Raw genomic sequence first — 26,655 nt, 5'->3', positions numbered from 1 at the left:
ACCGGATGTCTTGTAGGAAGATGAAAACTGACCCATTCCAGGCAGCATGAAGTCCACTAGGCAGGTCCTCAATAATGCGACTGCTGGACACATTTGACTCTCATAAAGTAGGACATTGCAGCTGGCCAGGACCTGTACTATGCTTAATATTTATCAGGAAAGTGGAGTTTACAGTTTAAGTGTATCCGTAATAGTCAAACCTCAAAATAAATCTTCCCTACAGTCTACAACTGAGACTTGAAGACAGAAGAAGGTCTGCCAAATGGACATGCTGCTCACTCTCTGCTTTAGTGTGCATTCATTACTGCCTTTTAATTAGTGGACTTTGTAAAGACAGTGCTTTCAAAGTAAATTCTGGCAGCAAGTGAGAGGACATCAGAGGAAAATTCTGAATTGACAGTACAATTAGGCTTTAGAATATTTATTAATAAGGCATTCAGTCAGTTTAAACATCAACACATACTTGCTAGGGCGAAAATCTGGGATAGATCTGTCCAGTGATATTCTGTCACTGAGGAAGGCATTGTATCCATATTTCTCTGCAATGTCTTTGGCTTTCAACTGCTCATCAGGATTCAGGGTAGCAGGAAGGCCTCCTTTCCCACGGCCACCATAGCCTTCAATAAGTCCCAGAGATTTTGAAAGCCCTATAAAGAAAAGAGAGAGAGACAGTATGAGGTCATGGAAATGAGTATGAAGAAAAATTGAAATGCAGTACATTTTACGTAAAATCTTCACTGGATTTTGGGGTTTAAAAATGATAGCCACGCACATTAAGTTTCCCCTTATACTTCGTTGCCTCAAACCTTTTCATCGTTTATATTCCCTTACTATCTCATCCTTCCCATGGCCATTTACAGTCTATGCCAAAGAGCCAAGTGATGTGCTTATTGATGTGTGCCAGCACCACTAGTCAAATCCAACCACTCAAGTCAATCACTTCCAGCGCCATAGCAGCTAGTTAAAGCAAACTTGTTATGGTGGATGCTGCCAAAACTCACAATTGATTTGTATAAATTTAGCAGCACGGTACTTCATAAACAGAGTGGGTGCTGCTAGCATCTAACAGACACACATCCCGAGTTTGAATAAAATACCGACTTGTTTTTGTGGAGTATGACCATTCTCCAGATGTCTTAGTGGATTTTCCTCTCATAACATAAAGACGTGTGGTAGGTTAATGTGTGATTCCAAACTGGCTCCACACTAATGTGGCTGTGTGGGCCCTGCAAAGGGCTGACAGCCTATCCAAGGGTGCTTCCAGGATTGAGCCAAGTACTGCTGGGATAGGCTTTGAGCCTTGAATTGAAAAGTGGGATTCAAAATGTTGTATTTTATCAGTTCATTCATGGTTAGCACTGAAAGATATCCTCTAGGACCTTAATTTAAAGTCTAACATGGCCACTCTTTGTGGATCTTACTTGTCCCATGTCTATCTGTATTTTCTCTGGTTACCATTTTATTTTTTCTCACAAAAATGTGTCAGCTTGAAATTGGCTCAGCATGTGAGAGTGTCCACATAAATGTGGTCACATACAAGTGAGTGTGCAGGTGTATATGGGTGATAGACTGATGCCCAAGCCAGGGAACGTTCTTGCCTTGCATCTGGACCCAGTGGCATCACTAAGGGCTTGCAGACACACTGTTTGACTCCATCAGAAGGGATGACACCCAAATGACTGTTAGTAAAATTTTAGTGCAATGTTCTGGGCTGAAATTAACAAAGAGGGATCCACCTTCATCTGCAACCACTCAATGAAATGAAGGAGTGTCTGTAGGCTGAAATCAATACACTCAATGAAATGATCGCATGTCAGCACAACATTTATAGTGGGAATTAACATGATGCTTTAAATAGCCGGGTGTCCATTCACTGAATTCTTAGAAGTATGAACAATGCTCTGTTAAGGAGTTCCATTCAACAAGTCACCCTGGGGCTTGTTGGGATCTTACTCCAGCCTTGGTTACTGGGAGACACCAACCCTAGTGACTTTCTGGACCCTCAAATGGAATGAGCACATTTAAACAATAAATGGATGTATAGATGGCTACATCAAATGTTTCTCCATGGAGGAGGGCAGAAAGCAAATTTAGTTGGGATCCACCAGAAAATGCATACATATGAATTAATTTCTCACCTTGCATTTATAGTCTTATTTTCACACATACCCTTGTTATTTGAATGTGCTTTTTATTAAGGGACATTGGTTTCCTCACTCATTTCAGACACCACTGGCTTCACTAAGCATTTAAGGGTGACATGTGTTCAATGATGAACTGGGGTTCCATCTTTGGAGTATTCTTGCCATGTATCCAATGCTGGCATAAACAGATAATGAATGAATGAAATGAAGATAAGAGGGCTTGTTTAATAAACAAAAGCTTGTTTGTGTGACTATTTAATCAACCCCTAGCACTTGTTAAAATATCTATGCTGCTATTGTTATAGTACTAAGGCTGGCACAGACATTTCTGCTGATGTGTTGTCAGAGAACAATCTATTTAGTTAGACTGTCCCAAAGTTCTTGGGAGGATTAAAATTAGCAACTCACAGTGGAATTCAAGAGACGCTGCAATGGGAAATGTATTCCACAAACGGATCTATCACTAGCAGTTTTTTTTTTTGCTGTTTCTAATTAAAAAGCCTTCAACTTGAAATACAAATAAAATGGGATTACTTGGCATTCGTGGATTGTGTTGCAGCTTCATCTTCAGCAGGTCGTGAACTTCAGAGTTATCCATTCACAACATCAGCACTCATTTGGCAAATGTGACCCGTGTGCTGGGACACTCTGTACCCCTGTTCTACTTAAGGTGACCAGATTGCTCCATAGTGATGTCTAGATGTTGATCTCAAAAGGGTTTTATTATTTACATTGGTCTTACTTCACACAATGAAGTATACTTAGTAAGGCCTATTGCATAGTTAGTCAGCTATCCTACATTTGTAACTAAAGTTCAAATAAATCAAATGTTAAAATAAATCAATGGAAAACATTTCTTGGAGCTTAATGTTTCCTGTTAGCTTCATTAATAGAGATTTCAAGTAAAATAGGTCATGACTGTGTGGAACGATTACTGGTGGTTAATCATACCTCCTGGGATCACAATTCAGTTCCCAACCCGCTCAATATATGTGTGAACTTTGCATGTTGTTCCGGAGTCTTCTCTGATTTCCTCCCACATCCCAAAGACTTGCAGCCTAGGCTGACTATCAGCCGTAAGATGTCCCTGTGTGAATGAACAAAGAAACCAACAGCCAACCAACTAACCTGAAAGCATTTACACCTCTGTGAGTGTGTGCATCGGTTTCAAAGAAAAACTTGAAATGAAATAACAGAAAAGGCTATATGCATGAAAAGTAACCCAGTCCACAAAACATTTTGGTAATGTTCTAAGACAAGGAAAATCTAAAATATTAGAAATTTCTAATGAGGCAGAATGAAAGCACTAATAAACCATCTAATTAAATGACATACCTCATTAGAACTGACATCTAATTTAAAGGCAGACTGGAGCCTTAGAAAGCCTCTAGAAGCTGCAGGGCACTTAAATCACCACTGACTGACCACTGTATCACCAAAGATGCCATGCAGCTTAATTTGAGAGGTGGGACCACGAGTAGGGGACATATAAAGAGCGGGGCTAGCAGCATGTGAAAGGAGGAGGGAGAGGCTGAGATAATGGTTTGAAGATCAGATGCAATAAAAAAAAATAAACAAAATCGATAAAGTTAGCCACATGGAGTGTGGTGCAAAAATACTTCCTGAAGAACACCTCCAGTGATACGGACAAGAAGAAGTGAAGCCAAGGGGGATCCATATTGACTGTGAAGTATAAAGGATATTCAAGTGGACAAGTTGGTTTTGAGTTGCTCTGGAAGAAACAAACCCATCACCAAAAAACAAATCTTAAGCCAGGCTTTAAACTTCTGTGGGTTGGCACTAGTCAATATGAATATCAAAAAGAAAACTAAATTAATCCCGCGCTTGGCTCTGAAAACTATTTTAATAGAGCATCTGAATATAGCATTGATATGAAAAATGTAAATTAAATAAATAGTCAAATCGTGTACTAGGTGTACCATGTGGTCAATAGCTGTCTACTATGAGCAGACATTCTACTCTTCAGAAGACGAAGTATTGGTAATCTCTACAAAGCAGACATTTTTTCACTGAAGCCATACTAGAGTTAACCAAGATACATCATTAAGCCCAAGGCTGCCAAAACAGAAGACAAAAAAAGTTAAGGCTTTGAAAAGCACAGTTAATGCTGCAGGCATAATATCCGAACATATTTATCAAAAACATTAATTTCATACTACAGATTGCATAAATGACACAACCAATTCCACAAAAGAGGGTTGCAAAGGCAGGCAGCATGTGTATATTGATCATAAACACCAGACCCACAGCAAAAAAGAGAGAAAAAGACGAAAAGATAACTTACTCTGCATGGAGCTCCCTTAATAAAGGTAAGCAAAGATTTTTTTTTTCCCCACTAAAATATCCATCCATCCTACCACTTGTTAGATGTATGTCACCATCAACGTAGTATTCTTCCTTTGCAATACAAGATTGAGAAGCAATGTCCTTTTTAGTCTTGTCGTAAATTAAATTTTCTAATATTTGTACTGTGATCATTCAAAAATGATGCTGTCTGCATTGTAATGATTAACGATCTGCATTAACCACTTTAAACGACTAACCCTGCTTTGAGTTATTGCCAGCCATTTGTCCATTTTTGGACTTTACTGTGGCAAGTCAAAAGGGCATGCAGAAAGACCAGAAGATGTAATATTTTACTAAAACTGTTAATTGTTATGAACACACACTGGTGTGTTTGAGATCAAGTTGTCATTTACATCTCTCTGTTAACTGCATGGCAGTCTGATTAAGAAAACAAGGAGCAATTAACAAAGTTAAGGCAACTTTTAAGATTTAAAGAAAAAATTAAGCATTGGGAATCTTAACAAACAAGTTAACTAAAAATGAAGCAAAAAATTGATGCTTGAGCAATAATCACTCATTTCTAATCAGTGGTCTCTCTGCATTAAGGGCAAGCTAGAGGCTGTCCCCCACCTCCCAGAAGATGGCCCTGTTTTCTAAACTCACCCCAATAATTAAACATATCGTTAAAATGTTTATTGCAAACTCAACCTTATTATCATAATAACGTATTTCTCCAAGTTTCCAGTTGCTTCATAAATTACATATCTACAAAAATATTTATTTTTTGAGTATGTGAAATTTTCCTTGTTCACTGCACCTATTGTCTGTCTACAGGTTGCTTGGGCAAGTCTTTAACCCTGCAGTATTTTGGCATGCTTTTGCTCACCACTTAAATACAGTACATAGTTCTTTTGTGTTCCAAGACTAATCCAACCTGTCATTAATGTGGACCCGCACGTACTTGTAGGAGTGGACCATCTCCTCATCCACTGCCTGAATAGTGACTGGACTTAGAGTCTCTTCAAAGCGGCAAAAGTAAATAACCAGTTCCTTGGTATTACTGATGTTAAGAGGCAGATAATTCTATTTGCATCAAGAAGCAAACTTCTCTATACTCTGTTTTATCCCCTTTACCAATACACCCTGAGAATTTCTGCAAGTGATATGACCTGATGTTATATTTGACTGTATCAAAGTGTATCACATGAAGGGTGCATACCAAATCTGCATCCCTACAGAAGTGGACACTAGACATACCTTTTCTACTGTATAAATGTTGACGCTTTGTAATTCACATGTTTCTGTTACATGTAATAATGTTGAAAACAGCTCTACATTTTTGGCTTGTTTTTCCTAGGGTAAACATAATGCTAAGGAGGCTACAGATGGAGTTCAAGCTAAGAAATTTAAATCCATCACAAAGGGTCAGAGTTATGGCTATTTAACCCGGGAGCTGTTCAGATTGGTATGTATAAAACCAGAAAAGAGAATCCTCAGGTATCAGGCTTAACTTAGATGAGCAACATTTGTCTTAATAGTCCTAAATTCTTGTAAGGAGGTGGTTGTGGTGACACATTGAGCACCAAACCAAAGCAGGGCATTTAGGAAAAGTCAAGCAGCCCAAGAGCTTGTCATGTTCCTAACTACATAAGAGAATGTAAAGACTACATAAAGTCTCTGTAGTCTAAAGAGCTCAAAGCTTTTCCAGAACCTCATGATCTGAGAATCAATTTTGGGGTGTACTGAAAAGAAGCTACAGGTAAAAAACACAAGGGTATCTTATATGTTATTGCCTTCCAGGACTTTAAAACCAATAACATTAAGTAAAGGCAAGAGAAAATGATAAGTTAGATTGTGAGGCAAAAAACAAGTGTGCAACAAAATTAAGTAAGTAGTCCCACAAATACAGGCAGAAATCAATCAAGTATGGGAGTTGGTCTCGTCCGTTATAGGAGATGGACGTCTGATGCAGAGCTCCGCTAGCAGCGGATTTATTTTCCCACGTATTTCATATTATTTAGAGGTATCCTGTATTTAACCCGACCAAGGAACTTCCACTACAATATACAAGCATGAGTAACAAGAAGAAAAGTCAGAAAGAACCGGAAAAGAAACTTAAAGCTGCATCAAAGTCTAGACAGACATCCGAGTGCAAGGTATGGACTCTCGGAGACTGACCTGGAACAGGCAGACGAATGCGCAGATTTCCTGGGACCCCGCTCCATTGTATCGTCTCCAGTCGAGAGTGAAAATGGGAGCGAAGGTGCAAGTGATGCAGTTCATGATGGATCGCCGATTTCTGAGGATCATTCGAGACTAGAAAAGGCCCTGCAGGATGTGCTCTCATCTACTCATTGCGAGCCCGCAGCACCTGCTGTAACAGGAGCTGCATTTCCACTCACGGAGCACGAAATCCGAAACGAACTGTCCGAACTGAAAGAGATGATCGCTGCACTGGCCACTGCCATGGCTACGGCCATAAATGAGCTTAAGAAGGATAACAAGAATGAGCTTAAGAATGAGCTTAAGAAGTCTAACATTGAGCTTAAGAAGGATAACAAAGACCGGGAAACGCGTCTATTTAAACGTTTTGACGTAAACTTTAAAGGCATGTTGGAGAAATTAGAGGAACACATCGAAGAAAATAGATCCAAACTGAAAATACTTGCCGACCAGATTAATGACGTTACAGATCAGCTGGATGACGTTAAGCAGGCATTCATGGCTCGAGTTGAAACAGTGGAACAATTGGCGTCTAACGCTGATGAAAAAGCTACAGCTGCGAATTCCGAATGCAAAAAACAGACTTGCGGCCCTGGAAGATGGGTGCAGAAGAAATAATATAAGAATTGAGGGTATACCTGAGAAACGAGAAAGCTCAAGTACAGTGAAATTTGCAGTAGAATTACTCTCTAAAATAATTGGAGATGATATTAAACTCGACATTGAGATAGCAGCTGCTTATCACATATACAGATCAAGCACCTTTAAACCTAGGTCTTTTATTGTCCGCTTCGAGTGATTACGATATAAGCTTGATGTGATGGCACTTCTCAGACACAAGCAAGAGATTATATTTGAAAATAATCTTAGTCGTATTTTCCCCAACTTCTCACCATTAACAGCTACAAAACGCGCAGCCTACTTTAACATTAAAAAGTTGCTACAGAAAGCCGATATCAAATACAGCCTCTTGTATCCCGCCAAACTGAAAGTGGAAGTTCAAGACCAATATTATCTATTTTCAAGCAAGGAGGAAGCTGAAAAGGAACTAAAGAAGCTGTTTCCGACACTCTTTTGAAAGTTAATAAGGAGCCGTATTCTGTCAAGGCATGGGAAGAACCTATCATCTGCTGTCGGATCCACTTTTAAAGAGACTGGTATTATAATTATACATCCTTTTCTTTACTTGGACATTACATTAGGGTGGAGTGGTGGCTCTGAGGCTAAGGATCAGCGCTGGTATCCTGAAGGTTGCCGGTTCGAATCCCCATCACTGCCAAAAAGGCCACTGCTCTGCTGGGCCCTTGACCAAGGCCCTTAACCTGTAATTGCTCCAGGGGCGCTGTACAATGGCTGACCCTGAGCTCTGACCCCAAGGGGTATGCGAAAACTACCAAATTCCTAATACAAGAAATTGTATAAGGTGAAATAAAGAACAAAAAAAAAAAATGTTTATGTCTTAATTACAGTTATAGACGTGAGTGTGGAAGTAATTAAAGTAGGGTTTGGTTTTTTTTTTTTTTTTACTACCTTAAAGTAGACTGTTTAACATCATACTCTGGGTTTATTGCTATTTCTACTATTACGTTACTATTACTATTACATTACTATTACATTTATACTATTACATTATACTATTACATTAGGATTTACTATGTTTATCCTAGACTACTTTTCAAAATCATTCCCAGGGTTCATTCTTTTATTATCTTAATATCTTAAAATTGCTGAAGATTATTTTAAGCTTAAAGACTGTTAATGATTATATTTTTGGCAAATAGTATTTAGAATTCAGCTGCAATAGATATCTCTTTGTTTTAATTCTCAAACGCCGCTGCGGGGTGAGGTTTGTTTTGTTTTGGACATGCTCTGTCTCTTTGTATGTCAGAGGACCGGGACATTTGGAAGTGGGATCAAGCCTCATGTGGGGAGGCAAATTGGGGGGGTGGGGGGATAAAGGGGGGAGAGAAGGAGAGCAGGCTATATCTAACCTATTTTTCTAATCCTTATAACTATAAATATCAATGCAACAATAGGCTGAAGTGCAATAACTCATGGGGAATTTTGAAATTAAGATTAAAACTGCCTCACTACCAGTTAAGACTATAAAATGACATTAAAAACTCAGAATCAATGTCTCCATGATGGGACAGTTAACTTTGTGAGCTGGAATGTTAAAGGCCTGAATCACGAATTAAAGAGAAAGAAAGTATGCTCTCATCTAACAGGCTTAAACGCTAAAATAGTATTTTTACAGGAGACCCACTTACTAAGCAAGGATCAGTTCAGACTACAAAAAGACTGGACTGGCCAAATGTTCCATTCTAGCTTTATAAAGAAAACTAGAGGAGTGGGAATTCTCATACACAGAACAGTTCCATTTGTAGCATCTGATGTAGTATCGGACCCTGAAGGGAGATATGTGATGGTCATGGGCAACTTATTTAACAGTAAAATGATTTTGATAAATGTTTATGCACCCAATGTCGATGATAAGGAATTCATGCAAAATCTATTTGCATCCATTCCCAATGTGAACACTCATAAAATTATAATGGCTGGGGACTTTAATTGTGTTTTAAATCCACTCTTAGATAGGACTCCTGTGACAGGGGGGACGACATCTAACACTGCAAAGACAATTACACAGTTTTTAACTGACCACAACTTATCAGACCCCTGGAGGTTTCTTAACCCAAATTCAAGATCATAATTGTTCTACTCACCAGTGCATCATAGCTACTCAAGAATTGATTATTTTTTTATAGATAATAATTTCCTGCCTATGATTAAATCGTGCAAATACGACACAATTGTTATCTCTGACCATGCCCCTCTGGTCTTGGAGCTAAAATCATTACGCCCCTCACACTCACCTCGTAGATGGCGTCTTAACGCTCTCCTATTAGCAGACGAGAACTACACAGAATTAATATCCAAACAAATCAGCTTCTTCCTAGAGACAAACACGTCCACAGAGGTTTCTGCAGGAACACTCTGGGAAACTCTAAAGGCCTTCTTAAGAGGACAGATTATTTCATATCTTTCCCACAGAAATAAATTAGAAACCAACAAACTGTCAGAGCTAAGAAGCGAAATTACTAGAATAGATGAATAACAAGCCAGGTGTCCAAGTGAAGCTCTTCACAGGAAAAGGCAAGCCCTGCATACAGAACTCAACATCTTAACAACTGAAGAAACTGAACAACTTATTTATAAGTCAAGACACCATTACTATGAACACGGAGAGAAAGCTAATAAGCTTTTAGCTCAACAAATTCACAAACAAGACGTTCGCAATGCAATACCAGTAATCACCAACACAAATGGAGAAGAAATCATTGACCATAAAAATATAATGCACGCATTTAGAGATTATTATAAATCCTTATATTCTACTGAGTTCAAAGAAGACAACACACAATCTAATGCATTTCTGGATACATTACAGACACCACAAATAGATGCTTTAAGTGCTGAGGAACTGGATAAACCTCTGACGCTAACAGAATTACTAGATGCTATAAAGTCACTTCAAAGCGGGAAATCAGCAGGCCCTGATCGTTACCCCATAGAATTTTATAAGAAATTCTCCACTCAGCTAGCTCCCCTCTTATTGGCAACATTTACAGGAGCTAGAGACAACCAAATACTACCTCAAACATTTCGTCAAGCATTAATCACCGTCTTTCCTAAACAAAATAAGGACTTGTTACAATGTGCATCATACAGACCAATTTCACTCCTGAATAATGATGTTAAGATACTCTCAAAAATTCTAGCTAAAAGGATGGAGAAAGTGCTGCCCTTGGTAATATCACAGGATCAAACTGGATTTATTAAAGGCCGACACCTATCGTCCAATCTCCGATGCTTGTTTAATGTTATATATTCACCAGCAAAATCAAACACCCCAGAAATATTACTATCATTAGATGCAGAAAAAGCATTTGATTTGATTGAATGGAACTACATTTTCACTGCATTGGGGAAATTTGGGTTTGGCCCGAATATTTGTGCATGGATCAAACTACTGTATACCAATCCAGAAGCTTCAGTTTGTATTAACAACATTTGTTCAGACTACTTTAAGCTAGAACATGGTACCAGACAAGGATGTCCCTTGTCAACACTGCTGTCTGCAATCGCCATTGAACCACTGGCGGTTCACTGTCAAAATTCTTATCAGATAAAGGGGATTATCAGAGAAGGACTGGAACAGAAAATTTCTCTATATGCAGTTGATATGGTTTTATATATATCAGACCCAGAAAGCACTGTGCCTGCAGTTTTAACAGCACTCACAGAATTTCAAAAGATATCTGGTCTTAGAATTAATCTGAATAAAAGTATACTCTTTCCAGTGAATTCACAAGCATATAATATTAGATTGGACACCCTACCTTTTACCATAGCAGATCAGTTTAAATACCTAGGGGTAAATATCACAAGTAAACATAAAGCTCTTTATCAACAAAATTTTGCCGTCTGTATGGAAAAAATTAAGCAAGACTTGCATAGATGGTCAACCCTTCATCTCACTCTAGCCGGAAGAATTAACGTTGTTAAGATGAATATCCTTCCTGAACTTCTTTTTTTATTTCAAAACATTCCAATATATATCAATAAATCATTTTTTAAGCAATTAGATTCAACAATAACCTCATTCATTTGGAACTCAAAACACCTATGTATCCGAAGAGCGACCCCACAAAGACCTCAGGCAGAAGGTGGCATGGCTTTACCTAATTTTCAGTTTTATTACTGGGCAGCAAACATACAAGCCATAAAAACCTGGACACAAAAAAATGAACATACACAGGCTTGGTTCGCAATAGAAGTAAAATCCTGTAGTACTTCTTTATACTCCCTGCTCTGCACTCCAATAAATGCAAGTTATCGCAAATATACTATTAACCCAATTGTGCTTTACTCACTCAGAATATGGAAACAACTTAGAAAGCATTTTAAGATGGAAAATCTTTTATCTGTGGCACCTCTGCAAGAGAACCACCTCTTTCAACCCTTGCAAACATATCCAGTTTTTAATACCTGGAAAAGTGTTGGGATTAAAATGCTCAGAGATCTTTATATAGACAACATATTTGCATCTTTTGAACAATTACGTTCCAAATTCAACCTCCCAGCTACACATTTCTTTCACTATCTTCAAATTAGAAATTTTGTTAAACAGAAACTGCCCAATTTTCCTCACCTCGTACCCTCCACCATGCTGGAAAAAATACTGCTCAATTTCGAGGAATTAAACACCATTTCCACATTATATAAAATCCCTACCTTTCAAAGACCCAAGAGGACATTGGGAAGAAGATCTCTTAATCAATATATCAGAAAAGGAATGGAAGGTAGCAAAGCAGAGAATTCACTCGAGCTCCATATGCGCAAAGCATAGAATTATTCAACTAAAAATTATAAATTGAGCTCATCTGTCTCGCTTAAAACTGTCCAAAATGTTTCCAGGGCAAGATCCAACCTGCGAACGCTGCAACCAAGCTCCTGCCTCACTGGGTCACATGTTTTGGGCCTGCACCAAACTAACATCATTTTGGGCCAAAATCTTTAAGTGCCTTTCAGACAGCCTTGGGGTCACAATCCCTCCTAACCCATTAACAGGTGTGTTCGGTGTTCTTCCAGATGGACTTGAAGTGGAGAAGGACAAGCAAACGGTGATTGCATTCACTACACTTTTGGCACGCAGACTTATTTTGTTAAATTGGAAGAATCCTAACTCTCCTCTGATAAGTCAGTGGGAAATCAATGTTTTATATTATTTGAAATTGGAAAAAATCAAATTCTCAGTTAGAGGATCTGTACAGAATTTTTTAAAACCTGGCAGGATCTAATCAATATTATTTTAGAATAAGAGAAATAACTATTACCGCATTTAATTCCCTTCTCCATTCTTTATTTACCTATATAAAAACATTACCGGCCTTCTCCTAGTATGTGGACTGTAACACCCGGGGAAATAAGACTATTGATTTACTGTATGCAAACGTTAAAGACGCATACAGCGCCACCCCGCTGCCTGCGCTTGGGAAAGCAGATCATAACCTGGTTCTGCTTCAGCCTCACTACAAACCAAAAGTGAGGGTCCTATCTGCAACCACACGATCATTCAGGAAGTGGACCCCGGAGGCTGAGAATACTCTGAGAGAATGTTTTGGAACTACAGACTGGGATATCCTGCAGGGATCACATAGTGAGAACATTGAGGAAGTTGTTGACTGCACTACTGACAACATCAACTTCTGTATGGACATTGTAGTTCCAGTAAGAACTGTACGCTGCTATGCTAACAACAAGCCATGGATTACAAGTGACATCAAGGGCCTTTTGAACCAGAAGAAAGGGGCCTTTAAAGACGGTGATTAGCATGAGCTCAAGCGCATGCAGAAGGAACTCCGAGTCCAGCTCAGGGCGGGCGAAGGAGCACTACAGGAGAAAGCTGGAGCAGAAGTTGCAGAATAACAGCATGAAGGAAGTGTGGGATGGGATGAAGATCATCACTGGCTGCAGCTCGAAGCGGGATACCACCATCGAGAGAGACGTGAAGAGAGCAAACCAAATGAACAACTTCTTTAACAGGTTTGACCACCCTAACCCACTCTCACTCTCACCTCGGAGTACTGCACCCTCCACACATTCTTCTGCTGATACCAGCATAGGAGAGACATCCCCACCCATAATTACAACAGTGCAGGTGAACAGCGAGCTGAGGAGACTTCGTGCCAGCAAAGCAGCAGGTCCAGATGGATTATCGCCACGACTGCTGAAGGTCTGTGCATCGGAGCTGGGGGGTCCTCTACAGCACATCTTCAACCTGAGCCTGGAACAGGGGAAAGTCCCGAGGCTTTGGAAAACATCTTGCATCACCCCAGTCCCAAAGGTATCACGTCTTAGTGAGCTGAATGACTTTCGGCCTGTTGCTCTGACATCACATGTGATGAAGACCATGGAGAGGCTGCTGCTTCACCACCTTAGGCCACAGGTTCAACACGCCCTTGACCCTCTGCAGTTTGCATATCAGGAGAAGGTGGGAGCGGAGGATGCCATCATCTATATGCTACACCGATCCCTCTCCCACTTAGACAGAGGCAGTGGTGCTGTAAGAAATATGTTTCTAGACTTCTCTAGCGCCTTCAACACAATCCAACCTCTGCTCCTTAGGGACAAGCTGACAGAGATGGGAGTAGATTCATACCTGGTGGCATGGATCGTGGACTATCTTAAAGACAGACCTCAGTATGTGCATCTTGGGAACTGCACGTCTGACATTGTGGTCAGCAACACAGGAGCGCCACAAGGGACTGTACTTTCTCTGGTCCTGTTCAGCCTATATACATCGGACTTCCAATACAACTCAGAGTCCTGCCATGTGCAAAAGTTCGCTGATGACACCGCTATCGTGGGCTGCATCAGGAATGGGCTGGAGGAGGAGTATAGGGACCTAATCAATGACTTTGTTAAATAGTGCGACTCAAACCACCTACAACTGAACACCAGCAAAACCAAGGAGCTGGTGGTGGATTTTAGGAGGCCCAGACCCCTCATGGACCCCGTGATCATCAAAGGTGACTGTGTGCAGATGGTGCAGACCTATAAATATCTGGGAGTGCAGCTGGATGATAAATTAGACTGGACTGCCAATACTGATGCTCTGTGCAAGAAAGGACAGAGCCGACTATACTTCCTTAGAAGGCTGCCATCCTTCAACATCTAAAATAAGATGCTGCAGATGTTCTATCAGACAGTTGTGGCGAGCGCCCTCTTCTATATGGTGGTGTTCTGGGGAGGCAGCATTAAGAAGAAAGACGCCTCACGCCTGGACAAACTGGTGAGGAAGGCAGGCTCTATTGTTGGCATGGAGCAGGACAGTTTAACATCTGTGGCAGAGCGAAGGGCGCTCAGCAGGCTCCTATCAATTATGGAGAATCCACTGCATCCACTAAATAGTATCATCTCCAGACAGTAGAGCAGCTTTAGCGACAGACTGCTGTCACTGTCCTGCTCCACTGACAGATTGAGGAGATTGTTCCTCCCCCAAACTATGCGACTCTTCAATTCCACCCGGGGGGAAGGGGGGGTAAACGTTAACATTTAACATTATACAAAGTTATTCTCTGTTTTTCACCTGCATTATTATCAATCTTTAATTTAATATTATTTATTGTATCAGTATGCTGCTGCTGGAGTATGTGAATTTCCCATTGGGATTAATAAAGTATCTATCTATCTATCTATCTATCTATCTATCTATCTATCTATCTATCTATCTATCTATCTATCTATCTATCTATCTATCTATCTATCTATCTATCTATCTATCTATCTATCTATCTATCTATCTATTTCTTCCTTTCTTTTGTTTATTGTTGCCTTATTAAAAAGCCCTAAGCAATTCTCCTTTGGCTAAGCTCTCCTTCTCAGGGGTGGGGTTTGATTTATCTCCAATTTTTTTTTGTTATAAATTGATCTATTTGTATGGAATGATTACAATAAAATTAATAAATAAAATTAAAAAAAAAAAGAAATCAATCAAGTATTCACTCAAGCACCGTGATGACTTACAAAAATCACAGTTTTTGTTGATTTTATCTGAAATATGTTTCCTGTACTTCAATAATTGTTTTTTCATGCTAAACTGAGAGGGAAACATGTTGTTCCACTCACTGAAAACCTCCTTATTTAATGCAATATGAGTTGTAATGTCAGAGTATTTATGTTCACAAGGCATTGTATATTTAATCTATTTTTTACACTGTGTAATGGAACACTGCAATTTAAATCACGGTCAACAGGAAAGAATTCCAAATGTCTCATAAAGGGATGGAAGCTTCTAATAATTTATGCCTCTACATTTCTCTGGACCAGACTGGGTGGAATGAGACAGTAAGAGGGACCCTCAGCCAGTGTTTTACAGAAGGATCAGTTAAATAGCAGTGTGAGGCGTGACGTGGCCCAAAGTGGCACATTACTGTAATCTCATTATATTTCCCAGTAATGATGACAAGTCTCATGTTACCACATAAGTTCTCCTACATTTACTGACTTAAGTAGAGTTTTGTTTCCTTGTATTACACGTTTCTAAGCAAATAATTTGCAACATTAAATTATAACATTTAACTTCAGGATTATATTTTATTCAATTTTTTCTTTAATAAATAAAAAGATTTTTACAGTTTTATAGTGCATTCAAAAAGTATGATTAACTGAGATAATTTATTTCTGATTTAAAGTTAACCAGGATGCATATCCAGGAACCTTTATTACTTAATGTATGAAAGCTAAGTTAACATTTTTGGTCATTGCGATGTACAACTTCTTGAACAAAGACCTCACAAGGAATTAAATTTACAGAGGCAAAAAGAGTCTTTGATATCACTAAAAGCGTCACATTCCGAAAAATATATCGCCAATCTCTTTAATGTCCCTAAGAAAATGCATGAGAAGTCTGTGTACAAATAAGTTGCCTGAATCTTCAGCTAAATGTTTAGTGAATGTAAGGTGGTTAAATGTTAATGTGCTCTTTTTGATCGCCACATACCTTTCTTATGGTGTAAAGAACACTAAGATGGGGAACACACACAGGCACAAATATACTGATTGCTGGCCGCTGCATGAGTAATAATTTACTGTTTACTGATTCCATATTTACAAGGGTTCAAGGTGTTAAATCATTGTTATTTTGAATTATTAAGATTTTGGTGTTTTATTAAGAATTCATTTGAAGAAGTAGGAGGTCCCTTGCTGGTTCATGTTCTTAAAATCACACAGTACTAATATAGGCCGTGTACTTGATTTGTTTAACAGCTGAATTCACACTCATGGTTAATGGTAAAATACTGAACAGATATTTGGGTGCCATTCTTGTCCTTTCCAATTCGTACATATTAGCATTGGGTTTTAGAAAGTAGCATAAATGTTATGTAATTAGTAATGTTAATACAATCTAAGGGAAGTAATTAGTAATTTTGATTACTTTCTTTGAGTAACTAGTCCAATTCTGGTTAAAGAGCAACTGAAAGGCTGAAGTCGTTTTGGGGGAAACAGAATATTTTACAATTTTCTATAAGCCCCAGTACCAACCATGATCAATCAGCAGTTAAAAGTCCCAAAATTCTTTTTTGTACAATCCCAGATCATCACTAATGAATGTTATGAACTAAAAGGAGAAGAGTCAGACCCAAATATTTCACAATAACTTAACTGGTTTATAGACTACTAGCAAAATACCCGCGCTTCGCAGCGGAGAAGTAGTGTGTTAAAGAGGTTATGTAAACATATATATACATATACATATATACACATATCTACATATACATACAGTATATATACATATATACATATATATATACATATACACATCCACATATATATACATATATATATATACACATATCAACATATATATACACATACATATACACACATACATACACACACACATATACATATATACATATACACATACATACATACATACACATACATATATATATATACACACATACATACATACATACACACATATATATATACACATACAGACACATATATATACATATACATATTTACATATCTACATATATATACTTTTCTACATATATATACACATATTTAAATACATATCTACATATATATACACATATATATACATATCTACATATATATATATATAGACATACATATATACATACATACATACATTCACATATATATATATATATATATATATATATATATATATATATATATATATATATATATATCTATATCTACATATATATATATATCTATATATATAAATAGCCAAATCCCCGCTCTTCGCAGCGGCGAAGTACTGCTTTTAAATTTTTATTAAGAAGAAAAGAAAACCTTTTTAAATTGAGGGAAAATATACCAATAACAATTTGTTAAGGATCTTTTTTTTTGTGAAGCTGCCTTTACACAGCCTCCCCACTGTTTTATAAATGAACTCCATATAAGGCCATCCTTTCTCCTTGCATAGCGGTTCTGTATTGTTTTATTGTTCGTTTATTACGATTGTTATAGTTATTGTGTATCTATTTGAGACTCACTTTTCTGTTCAGGTACCCATTTCCTTTATGTAGTCCGTGGATTCTCCACTATTTTTTGTTCGTTTATTACGATTATAGTTATTTATTGATTCCCTTCTTTAGCTGACTGCCTGCTCATATAAGGCACTCTGCTGTTTTTTTGTGAAGCAGCCTTTACACAGCTTTTCCGCTGTTTTATAAACGAACGCCATATAAGGTCTTCCTTTTTCCTTGCTTCGCCAAGGAAGCAGCCTTTTTATTTAATCCACGGGTTCTCCGCTGTTTTTTTGTTCGTTTATTACAATTGTTCTAGTTCTCTTTGTATACCACGTTGTCAGTTCAGCACTCCAGTTGTAATATGACCAAGCCGTGCAAGCTTACTGTTGAGAATGCAATGTATAGTTGTACAGGAGAAAAGCAATCTTGCCTCAAATCAATGGCAACCTTTTGTAGGTCTATTAACTTAATTTAAACTTTAGGTTTACACGGTGCTTTCTTCCGAAGTACCTGCACTCATGAATATGTCTGTACGCGTCAGTCGCTTCATATTCTTTTCCTACATTATCAATTGTGTAATGTGTTTTTTGAACAGGTTTGATTCATCTAAGTGATCACTCGTGCTGCGTTCAGTCAGTTCACGTGAGCCGCTCTCTTGTGTGATGTTGCGATGTCCATGGCTTTATTTAATGTTAGCTAAGACCCGGCACTTAAAAGTTTCTCGCTACAGCAATTTTAACTCCGTTACAAAGTAATCCAAAGTCTCATTTATACCTCGTGTTTTCTCATTAAACTTGTATGTCGCGAATATGGTATTACAAACGGCAGCGGGAGCATTTCTATTAACTTAATTTAAACTTACAGTTTACACCGTGCTTTGTTTCCGCAGTATCGAAGTGATCACTCGTGCTGCATTCAGTCAGTTCACGTGAGCCACTCTCTTGTGTGATGTTGCGATGTCCACGGCTTTATTTAATGTTAGCTAAGACCCGGCACTTAAAAGTTTCTCGCTACAGAGATTTTAACTCAGTTACAAAGTGATCCAAAGTCTCGTTTATACCTCGTGTCTTCTCATTAAACTTGTATGTCGTGAATATGGTATTGCAAACGGCAGCGGGTGCGTTTCTATAAAGTTAATTTAAACTTACGGTTTACACCGTGCTTTGTTTCCGCAGTAGCTGCACTTATGAATATGCTTGTATGCGTCACTCGCTCGCTTCTTATTGTTTCGCTGCCTTCTCAATTGTGAAATGAATGTTTTCTTCGCGCTCTTTGGGGTTCTTCCTTGTTTTCTACATACTGCGTTCACAGTCAGTTCACGTGATTACGTGGGAGGCGTGATGACGCGATACGCAACTCCGCCTCCCATGGCCATCGAGCTGCAGTCTATTACAGTATATGGGCAAAAAAGAGGTTCCAGTTATGACCATTACGCGTAGAATTTCGAAATGAAACCTGCCTAACTTTTGTAAGTAAGCTGTAAGGAATGAGCCTGCCAAATTTCAGCCTTCCACCTACACGGGAAGTTGGAGAATTAGTGATGAGTGTGTCAGTCAGTCAGTGAGTGAGTGAGTCAGTGAGGGCTTTGCCTTGAAGCCTCGTCCTCTCCTCCCGACTCTGCCCCCTTGAGTACTGGCTGCAGACTCTTTTTGTAGCCCTCCCTCCCCTGCATTCCAGGCTAATTAGGCTGCACTTCCGGCTGTGGCTGCATTCCAGCCCACAGAGGCTCGTTAAGACATGCAGCTCCTTCGGGTGGTGGCCACTGAGCCCAACAGGTCTGAGTCCTGAAGTCCCATACCTGTGGCCCCGATGTAACCCAGGAGGGCTGACACCTTGAGTTCCGGGGGACGTAGAGAGCATCCCATGACTGCTCCCCCGGATCCAGTGTTGAAGGGGCGAACTGGCTGGGCATGGGACCTGGCCACCCGTCATACTTGTTATAATTATAGTGTTATAATTGTGTGTTTTGTTAATTTTTAACCACTTTCATTTTTTTGGAGCCTTAGTCATTATTCTTGGGGTTTTGAAACATGTATATTTCAATTTTACTATTTTATTTTGTATATTTGTTTTGTTTTGAGGCTAGTTGTTTTTTATTTCAAAATATTTGTGTTTTACCTTTATGGGTGCCCCCACGGGTGTGATGTCATGTGGCTTCCTGTATAAAATGGTGGCATCCAGCATACTTAATCATTCCTTTGTTGGATTAAAGCCCATGCACTAAATTGTACTGCATTAGCGTATTTATTGTTGTTCCTGTTGTTTTGAAATAATGATGTGTTTTATTTTTATGTATTCTTTATGTATTTTATGTTATGTTGGTTATTGTGTACTGTCTTTAAATATGCCCATGCTCCTTGTTTTTTGTGGGTTGTCCCAAGGAGGCCCTGCAATGGAGGCCTTCTGTGGAGCATTTGTAGGCCTCACACCTTTTTGCAACGTTTATTACTCCTAGTAACAACAAACATGATTTAGGAGTAGTTAGCTTTGTTCTTGACTTCATCTGCTGGCCTTTGTCCATTCCTTTTAATACCTATTTAGCATTGTGACCAGAGCAATCAGTTAATTAAAGACCTTCAAAATGGGCCAAAAATTCAATTCAGACAAAGGCCAAGGAACACAAAAAGCCAAGATATAAAAAATACTGGGCCCTAAAATACTTAAAGGACCAGCAATACAAAATGGCCAAGAAACAATACAATAATAAGTAAGGAAAAAGTACAAAGGCTCAGCAATTCCTATAGACTAAGCAAAGAAAAGAAATACTAAAGGAAAAATTTAAGAACAAATAAAACCAAACATAACTTCAGTTTTTTTAGGAAGAGAGAAAATGGATGCCACAGACAAAGAGGAAGAAGTCTTGGGCTACCAAACCCTTAAGTTTGGGCTCAGGTGGCAGTCCAGCACACCCGCATCAATGGAAGGTCCCACTAACTTGGGCTACAGGTAAGGGTATTGAGTAAAATAAAACTTATAAAAATAAAACATCCATCCAGCCATCCATTTTCCAACCCGCTGAATCCGAATACAGGGTCACAGGGGTCTGCTGGAGCCAATCCCAGCCAACACAGGGCACAAGGCAGGAAACAATCCTGGGCAGGGTGCCAACCCACCACAGGACACACACAAACACACACACACACCAAGCACACACTAGGGCCAATTTTTAGAATCGCCAATCCACCTAACCCGCATGTCTTTGGACTGTGGGAGGAAACCGGAGAGCCCGGAGGAAACCCACGCAGACACGGGGAGAACATGCAAACTTCACGCAGGGAGGACCCGGGAAGCAAACCCAGGTCCCCAGGTCCCCCAACTGCGAGGCAGCAGCACTACCCACTGTGCCACTGTGCTGCCAAAATAAAACATTTAAGATGCAAAAGTAAAATCATAAAATGATGCGCAGTAAGCATTGTACTAAAGGAAACACAAATAATAAAATAAAGTAATTAATTCATCCATCAATTTTCTAAACCTACTTATCTACAGCAGTGTTGCAAGCATCAGGAACAATCCCTGGACAGGGTGAAAGTCCATCACAGGGCGAACACACACATCAAGGGTCAATAAAACAATGTCAATCCAGTTAACCAGCATGTCTTCGGCAGGACACCCACATTGATAGAAAATGCAAACTCCATGAATTGAGCACCCAGGGCTTAAACCCTGGTATCTTTGTTGCAAATTTAGCAGTGCTACCACTTCACCACCAAGCCAGACATACTCAATTTATATAATTAATTTAACAAAAGGAATAAAACAATTCACAAAAACCAGAAAAACAAATACACAACAATAAATACAAGTAAACCTGGACACAGAGCTCCAGCAAAATCAGGACAATGATAACATATATCACTCACAGATTTTATGAAATATTTGTTTCAATGTTACTGAAGCAGAATATCCTAAACAACATCTCTCTAAAATTTAATTACCTTTCTCTTTGTGAATGATGCGACAATTTTCACTAATATGGCTCACAGCATATGGACTCTCCGAGCTGCTGAATATCAGGCCTTGAAACTCTCCTGGGGGCAGATTTCTAAAACTTGCATACACACACAAAGAGCCCATAATGATAGCTGGTTTTCCTAACATAATAAGGTGTACTATACAGCACTCATATCTATAAGGGCACCAAACAAGAATGACGGTGCTTTTGTTAACTGTGTGCCATCACATTCCATTGACACACAAGTCATCGGCAAAGCCAAAATGAGACTGACAAACATTGTGGGTTAATTGCTTGTCACAACCTGTGATTCATTTATTTTGAGGTAAAGTAGCTTTTCAGAAATGACAGCACTGTACTAGGTGGCTGGCTTATTGTTAAGGTAATTGGTTGAAAATGCAGTTTATCATATGACCGGTACTATTAATTGTAACAGCAATCAGAAGATAGTGGACACCCTCTCAGACACTGCTGCCTTATACCTTTCCCTGACCCCGCACATCAAGACCGTGCTGAGCGCACCATAACTACAGGTGGCAGTGTCTTGATGCGTCATGTGAGACGCTGCACTAACAACCAATAAAGATCTGCAAAATCCTGACTGCATATGTAGGAGGTTGATTAGCATTGTCCATATATGGTTATTTCTGTGTGGCAACCCAGTCGGGTTTGAGGTGCGTTTATGAACGCACAATTACAAGATGACTGTAATTCACAAAGCTAAATTATGTACAAATGTGCATATGCCATGTTTTTTAAATCTGATTTTTTTGCCATATGTATTTTCCTGTTTTTTGGTGTTAGAATATTTTCACACTCAAATCCACATAAAGATGTAAACTTTATTAATGCCTCTACTGTTTTTTAATTATTGTATTACTGAGTTTTGTTATGAAATAATTGTTGTTGAGGTCATTATATGTTTTATAAGTATGCTTATTTTACTGAGAATGAGCACAAAAGAAGAATGCTGTTATCTTTGCGACATGTGAAAATACAGGCAAATAATTCTAATCATGGTGGAGAAACACAAAACTAGCATACCTTTCCTACAGTATCATTTCAGTACCAAATGAAAGTGAGTCAAGGGAAACAAAAACATTTCATCTGATTATGCTGTCTTTGAAGTATAGGTTAAGGAATGTGATCAGAGATACCACCCAATATGCAAATCAAAAGTATGGCAGAGAAAACGAGAATATCAAAACTCCCAATACACATTCCCAGTTTCAGTGTGGATACGCCCTTTACGATTGCCACAGATCTGCATAAACCTGTATCTGTATTCCAAGGAATCCAAAGCTGCCCATCATTCCCATCAATGTTGATTGGGGGCTACCATTAAAGGATCTATAATGTGTTCTCCCACCTACATGATGTTCATGATCTGGTAACTGCCAAGTACTTGGCTGTCAATCTGTTTCTTCAAAATGATGAATTATTTTACAAACTTTGGCTGCAGGCTAAACACTTAATTGAAATATACAAGCACTAAGTACCAGGTTCACACATTTTATGTCTAACCTTGTTCACCTTATAAAGGTTCCAGCCTGAATTCAAAGCAAATCACGCATGTTTCATGGGAAAAGAGAGACAAGATTGAAATACTAAATAAGTGCAAGTGACCTGGACCCAGGTGCGTTCTATAAAGATCCGACACAAAAACACTGTTATTAAACTATATTAAGGAATGATATATCAATGTTTTTAAAAACACAAATGTTCAGTCATTTGACAAAACAGGTAGCTTCGAGCATAAATGTCATCAGTTTCTGGATGTCACTGTCATAATGTTCTGCCTTTAACTGACACTGTCACCTGTAATGTCTAAGTCTTCTTTGAAATAATGAAGATGGCGATGCCTTTTTTCCTTGTATTGTGATGTAATATGTTTTAACTTTTTGTTAAAATTCACTTGTAAAGTGAAATGGGCCACTCAATACTGCTATGTGTCTGACCAAAAATCACAATTAAAAGGTGAACAGTAGTATGTGTGTGAGTAGAGAAGCTTACTGCCAATACAGTTGTTTTTCTAGCAGTTCACCTATTCATTTTTAAACTCACAAAATCCAGCTCAGGATTGAGGAGATAATAATAAAAGAGTTATTTTCAAAAATTGTTGACACTCTCTGCAGTCCATGGCATAATACAGTTGAAGTTTTCATCATACATTAAAAGAGCTTCTGGACGAGGCTGCCTGAACAAACATTTCTGTTGACCGACACTTGACAGACATTAGAAATAATGGAAGGATCATTTAAAAATTCTTTTATAATCACAAAACAAAAATATGCAAAAATATGCCAATGTAAATCATAGTAGAAAATGTTTTGAAAATATTAATGTTGACTGACACCTGGAACAATGAGAGAATACTGTAAAATGTCTTATTTTGCTTTATTGGAATAAGGCACATCCCTTTGAGTTACTGTAAATCATAAGTTGCCAAACCTGGTGGCTTTCACAAAGACAGCAGCCTTAGGAATCACATCTACAAGATTTATGGTGGTAGCCTATAAAATGAAAGTGTATTTAAAGAAAAAGTGTGGGTATAATAAATTTCTACATCTGCTTCTCTAAAAGAGGGTTTTATTAAATATACAGCCTCCTCAAAACATTGAATGTTAAAGCTAGGTTAGAAGCATTTTATTAAGCTTATTTTTTTATCGTGATTCATAAAAGCACACTCATCTAGATTGTCCACATATATTATCTAAAAGTTTGAAGGACAAGTCCACTGTCTACCTGAAGGACACCCATGACGTTAACACCTCTTGCAATGAACTAAGACTTGAATACTGCATATTGGGGCTGATGACAATCTGCAGTAATGGAATTATGATCGCTAAATATGGTTTACATTGAGCGCTGCTGCCTCGCAGTTAGGAGACCTGGGTTCGCTTCCCGGGTCCTCCCTGCGTGGAGTTTGCATGTCCTCCGCGTGTCTGCGTGGGTTTCCTCCGGGCGCTACGGTTTTCTCCCACAGTCCAAAGACATGCAGGTTAGGTGCATTGGCGATTCTAAATTGTCCCTAGTGTGTGCTTGGTGTGTGTGTGTGTGTATGCGCACCCTGCGGTCGGCTGGCGCCCTGCCCGGGGTTTGTTTCCTGCCTTGCACCCTGTGTTGGCTGGGATTGGCTCCAGCAGACCCCCGTGACCCTGTAGTTAGTGGGTTGGATAATGGGTGGGTGGGGTTTACATTGATGCCACATGGCTGAAGAGACCAGGGTCCAAATCTTGCCCCTGCTCAAAGACTGTGTGGAGTATGCATGTTCTCCCTGGGCTCAGGTGAGTTTTCCCCACCCGCATTTCAAAGACAATTAATTTGTTATTATTAATTATTTGGCCAACGACTTTATCCAAGGTGACTTACAACATTTGAGAAAAAATAGGTGTTTTGTTTTTCTAATTGGAGCACAGGAAGGTGAAGTGACTTGCTCGTGGTCACACAGTTTCAATAGTGGAATTTGAACCTACAGGCTCAAGGTCTGAAGTCCAAAGCCTTAGTCTTAACAACTGTACCACACACATTAGCTGGAGACTCTAAAACATCCATCTGTGAGTGTGAATGGGACTTGAGATCATTGCCCCCAAATCTGGATAAATCAGGTGTACAGTAAAATATATTTATTTATAAATAATTTTATCAATCTTCAACAGGCCTTTTAGCATTACAGCCAAGGATTCGGACCTCTAAATCATACTAAGTAATTTACTTAAACAGAAAGATCAAATTCCCATGCAAAAGATTACTCTGTTCACTAGACAGGTGTTTTCTAACAAGCTGCTCACATTGCCAGGCTATCTCAGGTCAGTTTGAAGCTTCTTGTACTTTCTTTTCTAATTTCTAGTATGCTGTTTTTTTTTACTCCTCTGCTTACAAAGCCAAACCTTTGGAAACAGCAAGTTCTGAATACCAGTGTTACAAATTATAGTAATTCAATCATTATGTGTATAAGTAAGAATAAAGTAGAACCCACACGCCCCCGCATTTAATTCATAACATGTTATGGGAAACAGAGTGGATGGGATACTTCTCAATTCGTAAACTGCTCTCAAGATATCCCTTAAGACCCTCGGCATGTAAAACGGCACAACACTCCCAGTGACAAAAGAGGTCATCTCCATCGCCCTCTCTGCCCTCTCTACCCTTCACACACCTCCAACGACTGATAGCTTACCGTTGAGTTGCCGGTAGACCACTTCTTCCAGGAAGGAAAGCCTCTTAAGCACGGTGTCCTGAAGAGCCCCAGGTCCCTGAAGTGTTAGGTTCGAGTGGACTTCTTTCCGGGGCTGCACTGAAATCTCTTGTTCTGTGCCTTTGATTGTCCTTGATTTGCACTTGGTCCAGAAAATCATAAACCCCGTCGCGACCATCAGATTCAGCAGAAGCAAACTTCTCCATCTTCTTAGAATAAAAGCCATCAAATTGTGTCTCAAGCCTGAGGAGCTTGTGCTGTCAGCTGCGTGTTTCGCCTTTACTGAGAGTCTCGGTCCCAAGTTACTCAAACCGGTGTTGCCGGACCGCTGGTTGTGTGTGTTTTCATACGATGTTCCCTCCTCTGCAATTGGAGTTATTTAAGAATTCACCATCTCAGACTGAGAGAAACATGAAATCAATTAAATGTGTTATTAGTCCAGCATTTAAGACGACCGTCGACTACCATCAAATATGCCAATAACTGTGTAACAAAGATTGGGATGCACATTCAAAATGTAGTTTTCGTAGGATCTACCTGAAGGATGCAATTTTTTTTGTTAACATTGGTGATGATGTCGTGAATCGAAATTATGATGTATTAACTTTTGATTAATCCATATCTGCTTAAACATAACTATCTTAATGAATCCCTAGGAACCTTTAAGTGTGCCTTCGGCAGGTCGTTTCTCTATAAATGCTGAGGTGCCTTGAAGGCGTGAACCACTCGCACCATCGGCATTCGGTCGCC

General features: G+C 39.0%; 1 protein-coding gene across 1 annotated transcript in view; it reads right to left on the bottom strand.

Annotated features, from left to right (window-relative positions):
• galnt17 (polypeptide N-acetylgalactosaminyltransferase 17) overlaps positions 1–26,223 on the bottom strand; it is a 138,640-nt gene extending 112,417 nt beyond the window's left edge. The window contains exons 1-2 of the mRNA XM_028806818.2: positions 25,888–26,223; positions 464–647 (exon numbers count right to left, since the gene is read on the bottom strand). Coding sequence (XP_028662651.2) covers positions 464–647; positions 25,888–26,131 — 428 coding nt within the window. The 5' untranslated portion in view covers positions 26,132–26,223. The remainder of the gene's footprint in view (positions 1–463; positions 648–25,887) is intronic.
• Between the last annotated feature and the right edge of the window lie 432 nt (positions 26,224–26,655).

The sequence above is a fragment of the Erpetoichthys calabaricus genome, chromosome 8, assembly GCF_900747795.2.
Source record: "Erpetoichthys calabaricus chromosome 8, fErpCal1.3, whole genome shotgun sequence".
Taxonomy (NCBI): domain Eukaryota; kingdom Metazoa; phylum Chordata; class Cladistia; order Polypteriformes; family Polypteridae; genus Erpetoichthys; species Erpetoichthys calabaricus.
The sequence above is the reverse complement of the archived record's forward strand: the minus strand, read 5'-3'. Positions and strand labels throughout refer to the sequence as shown.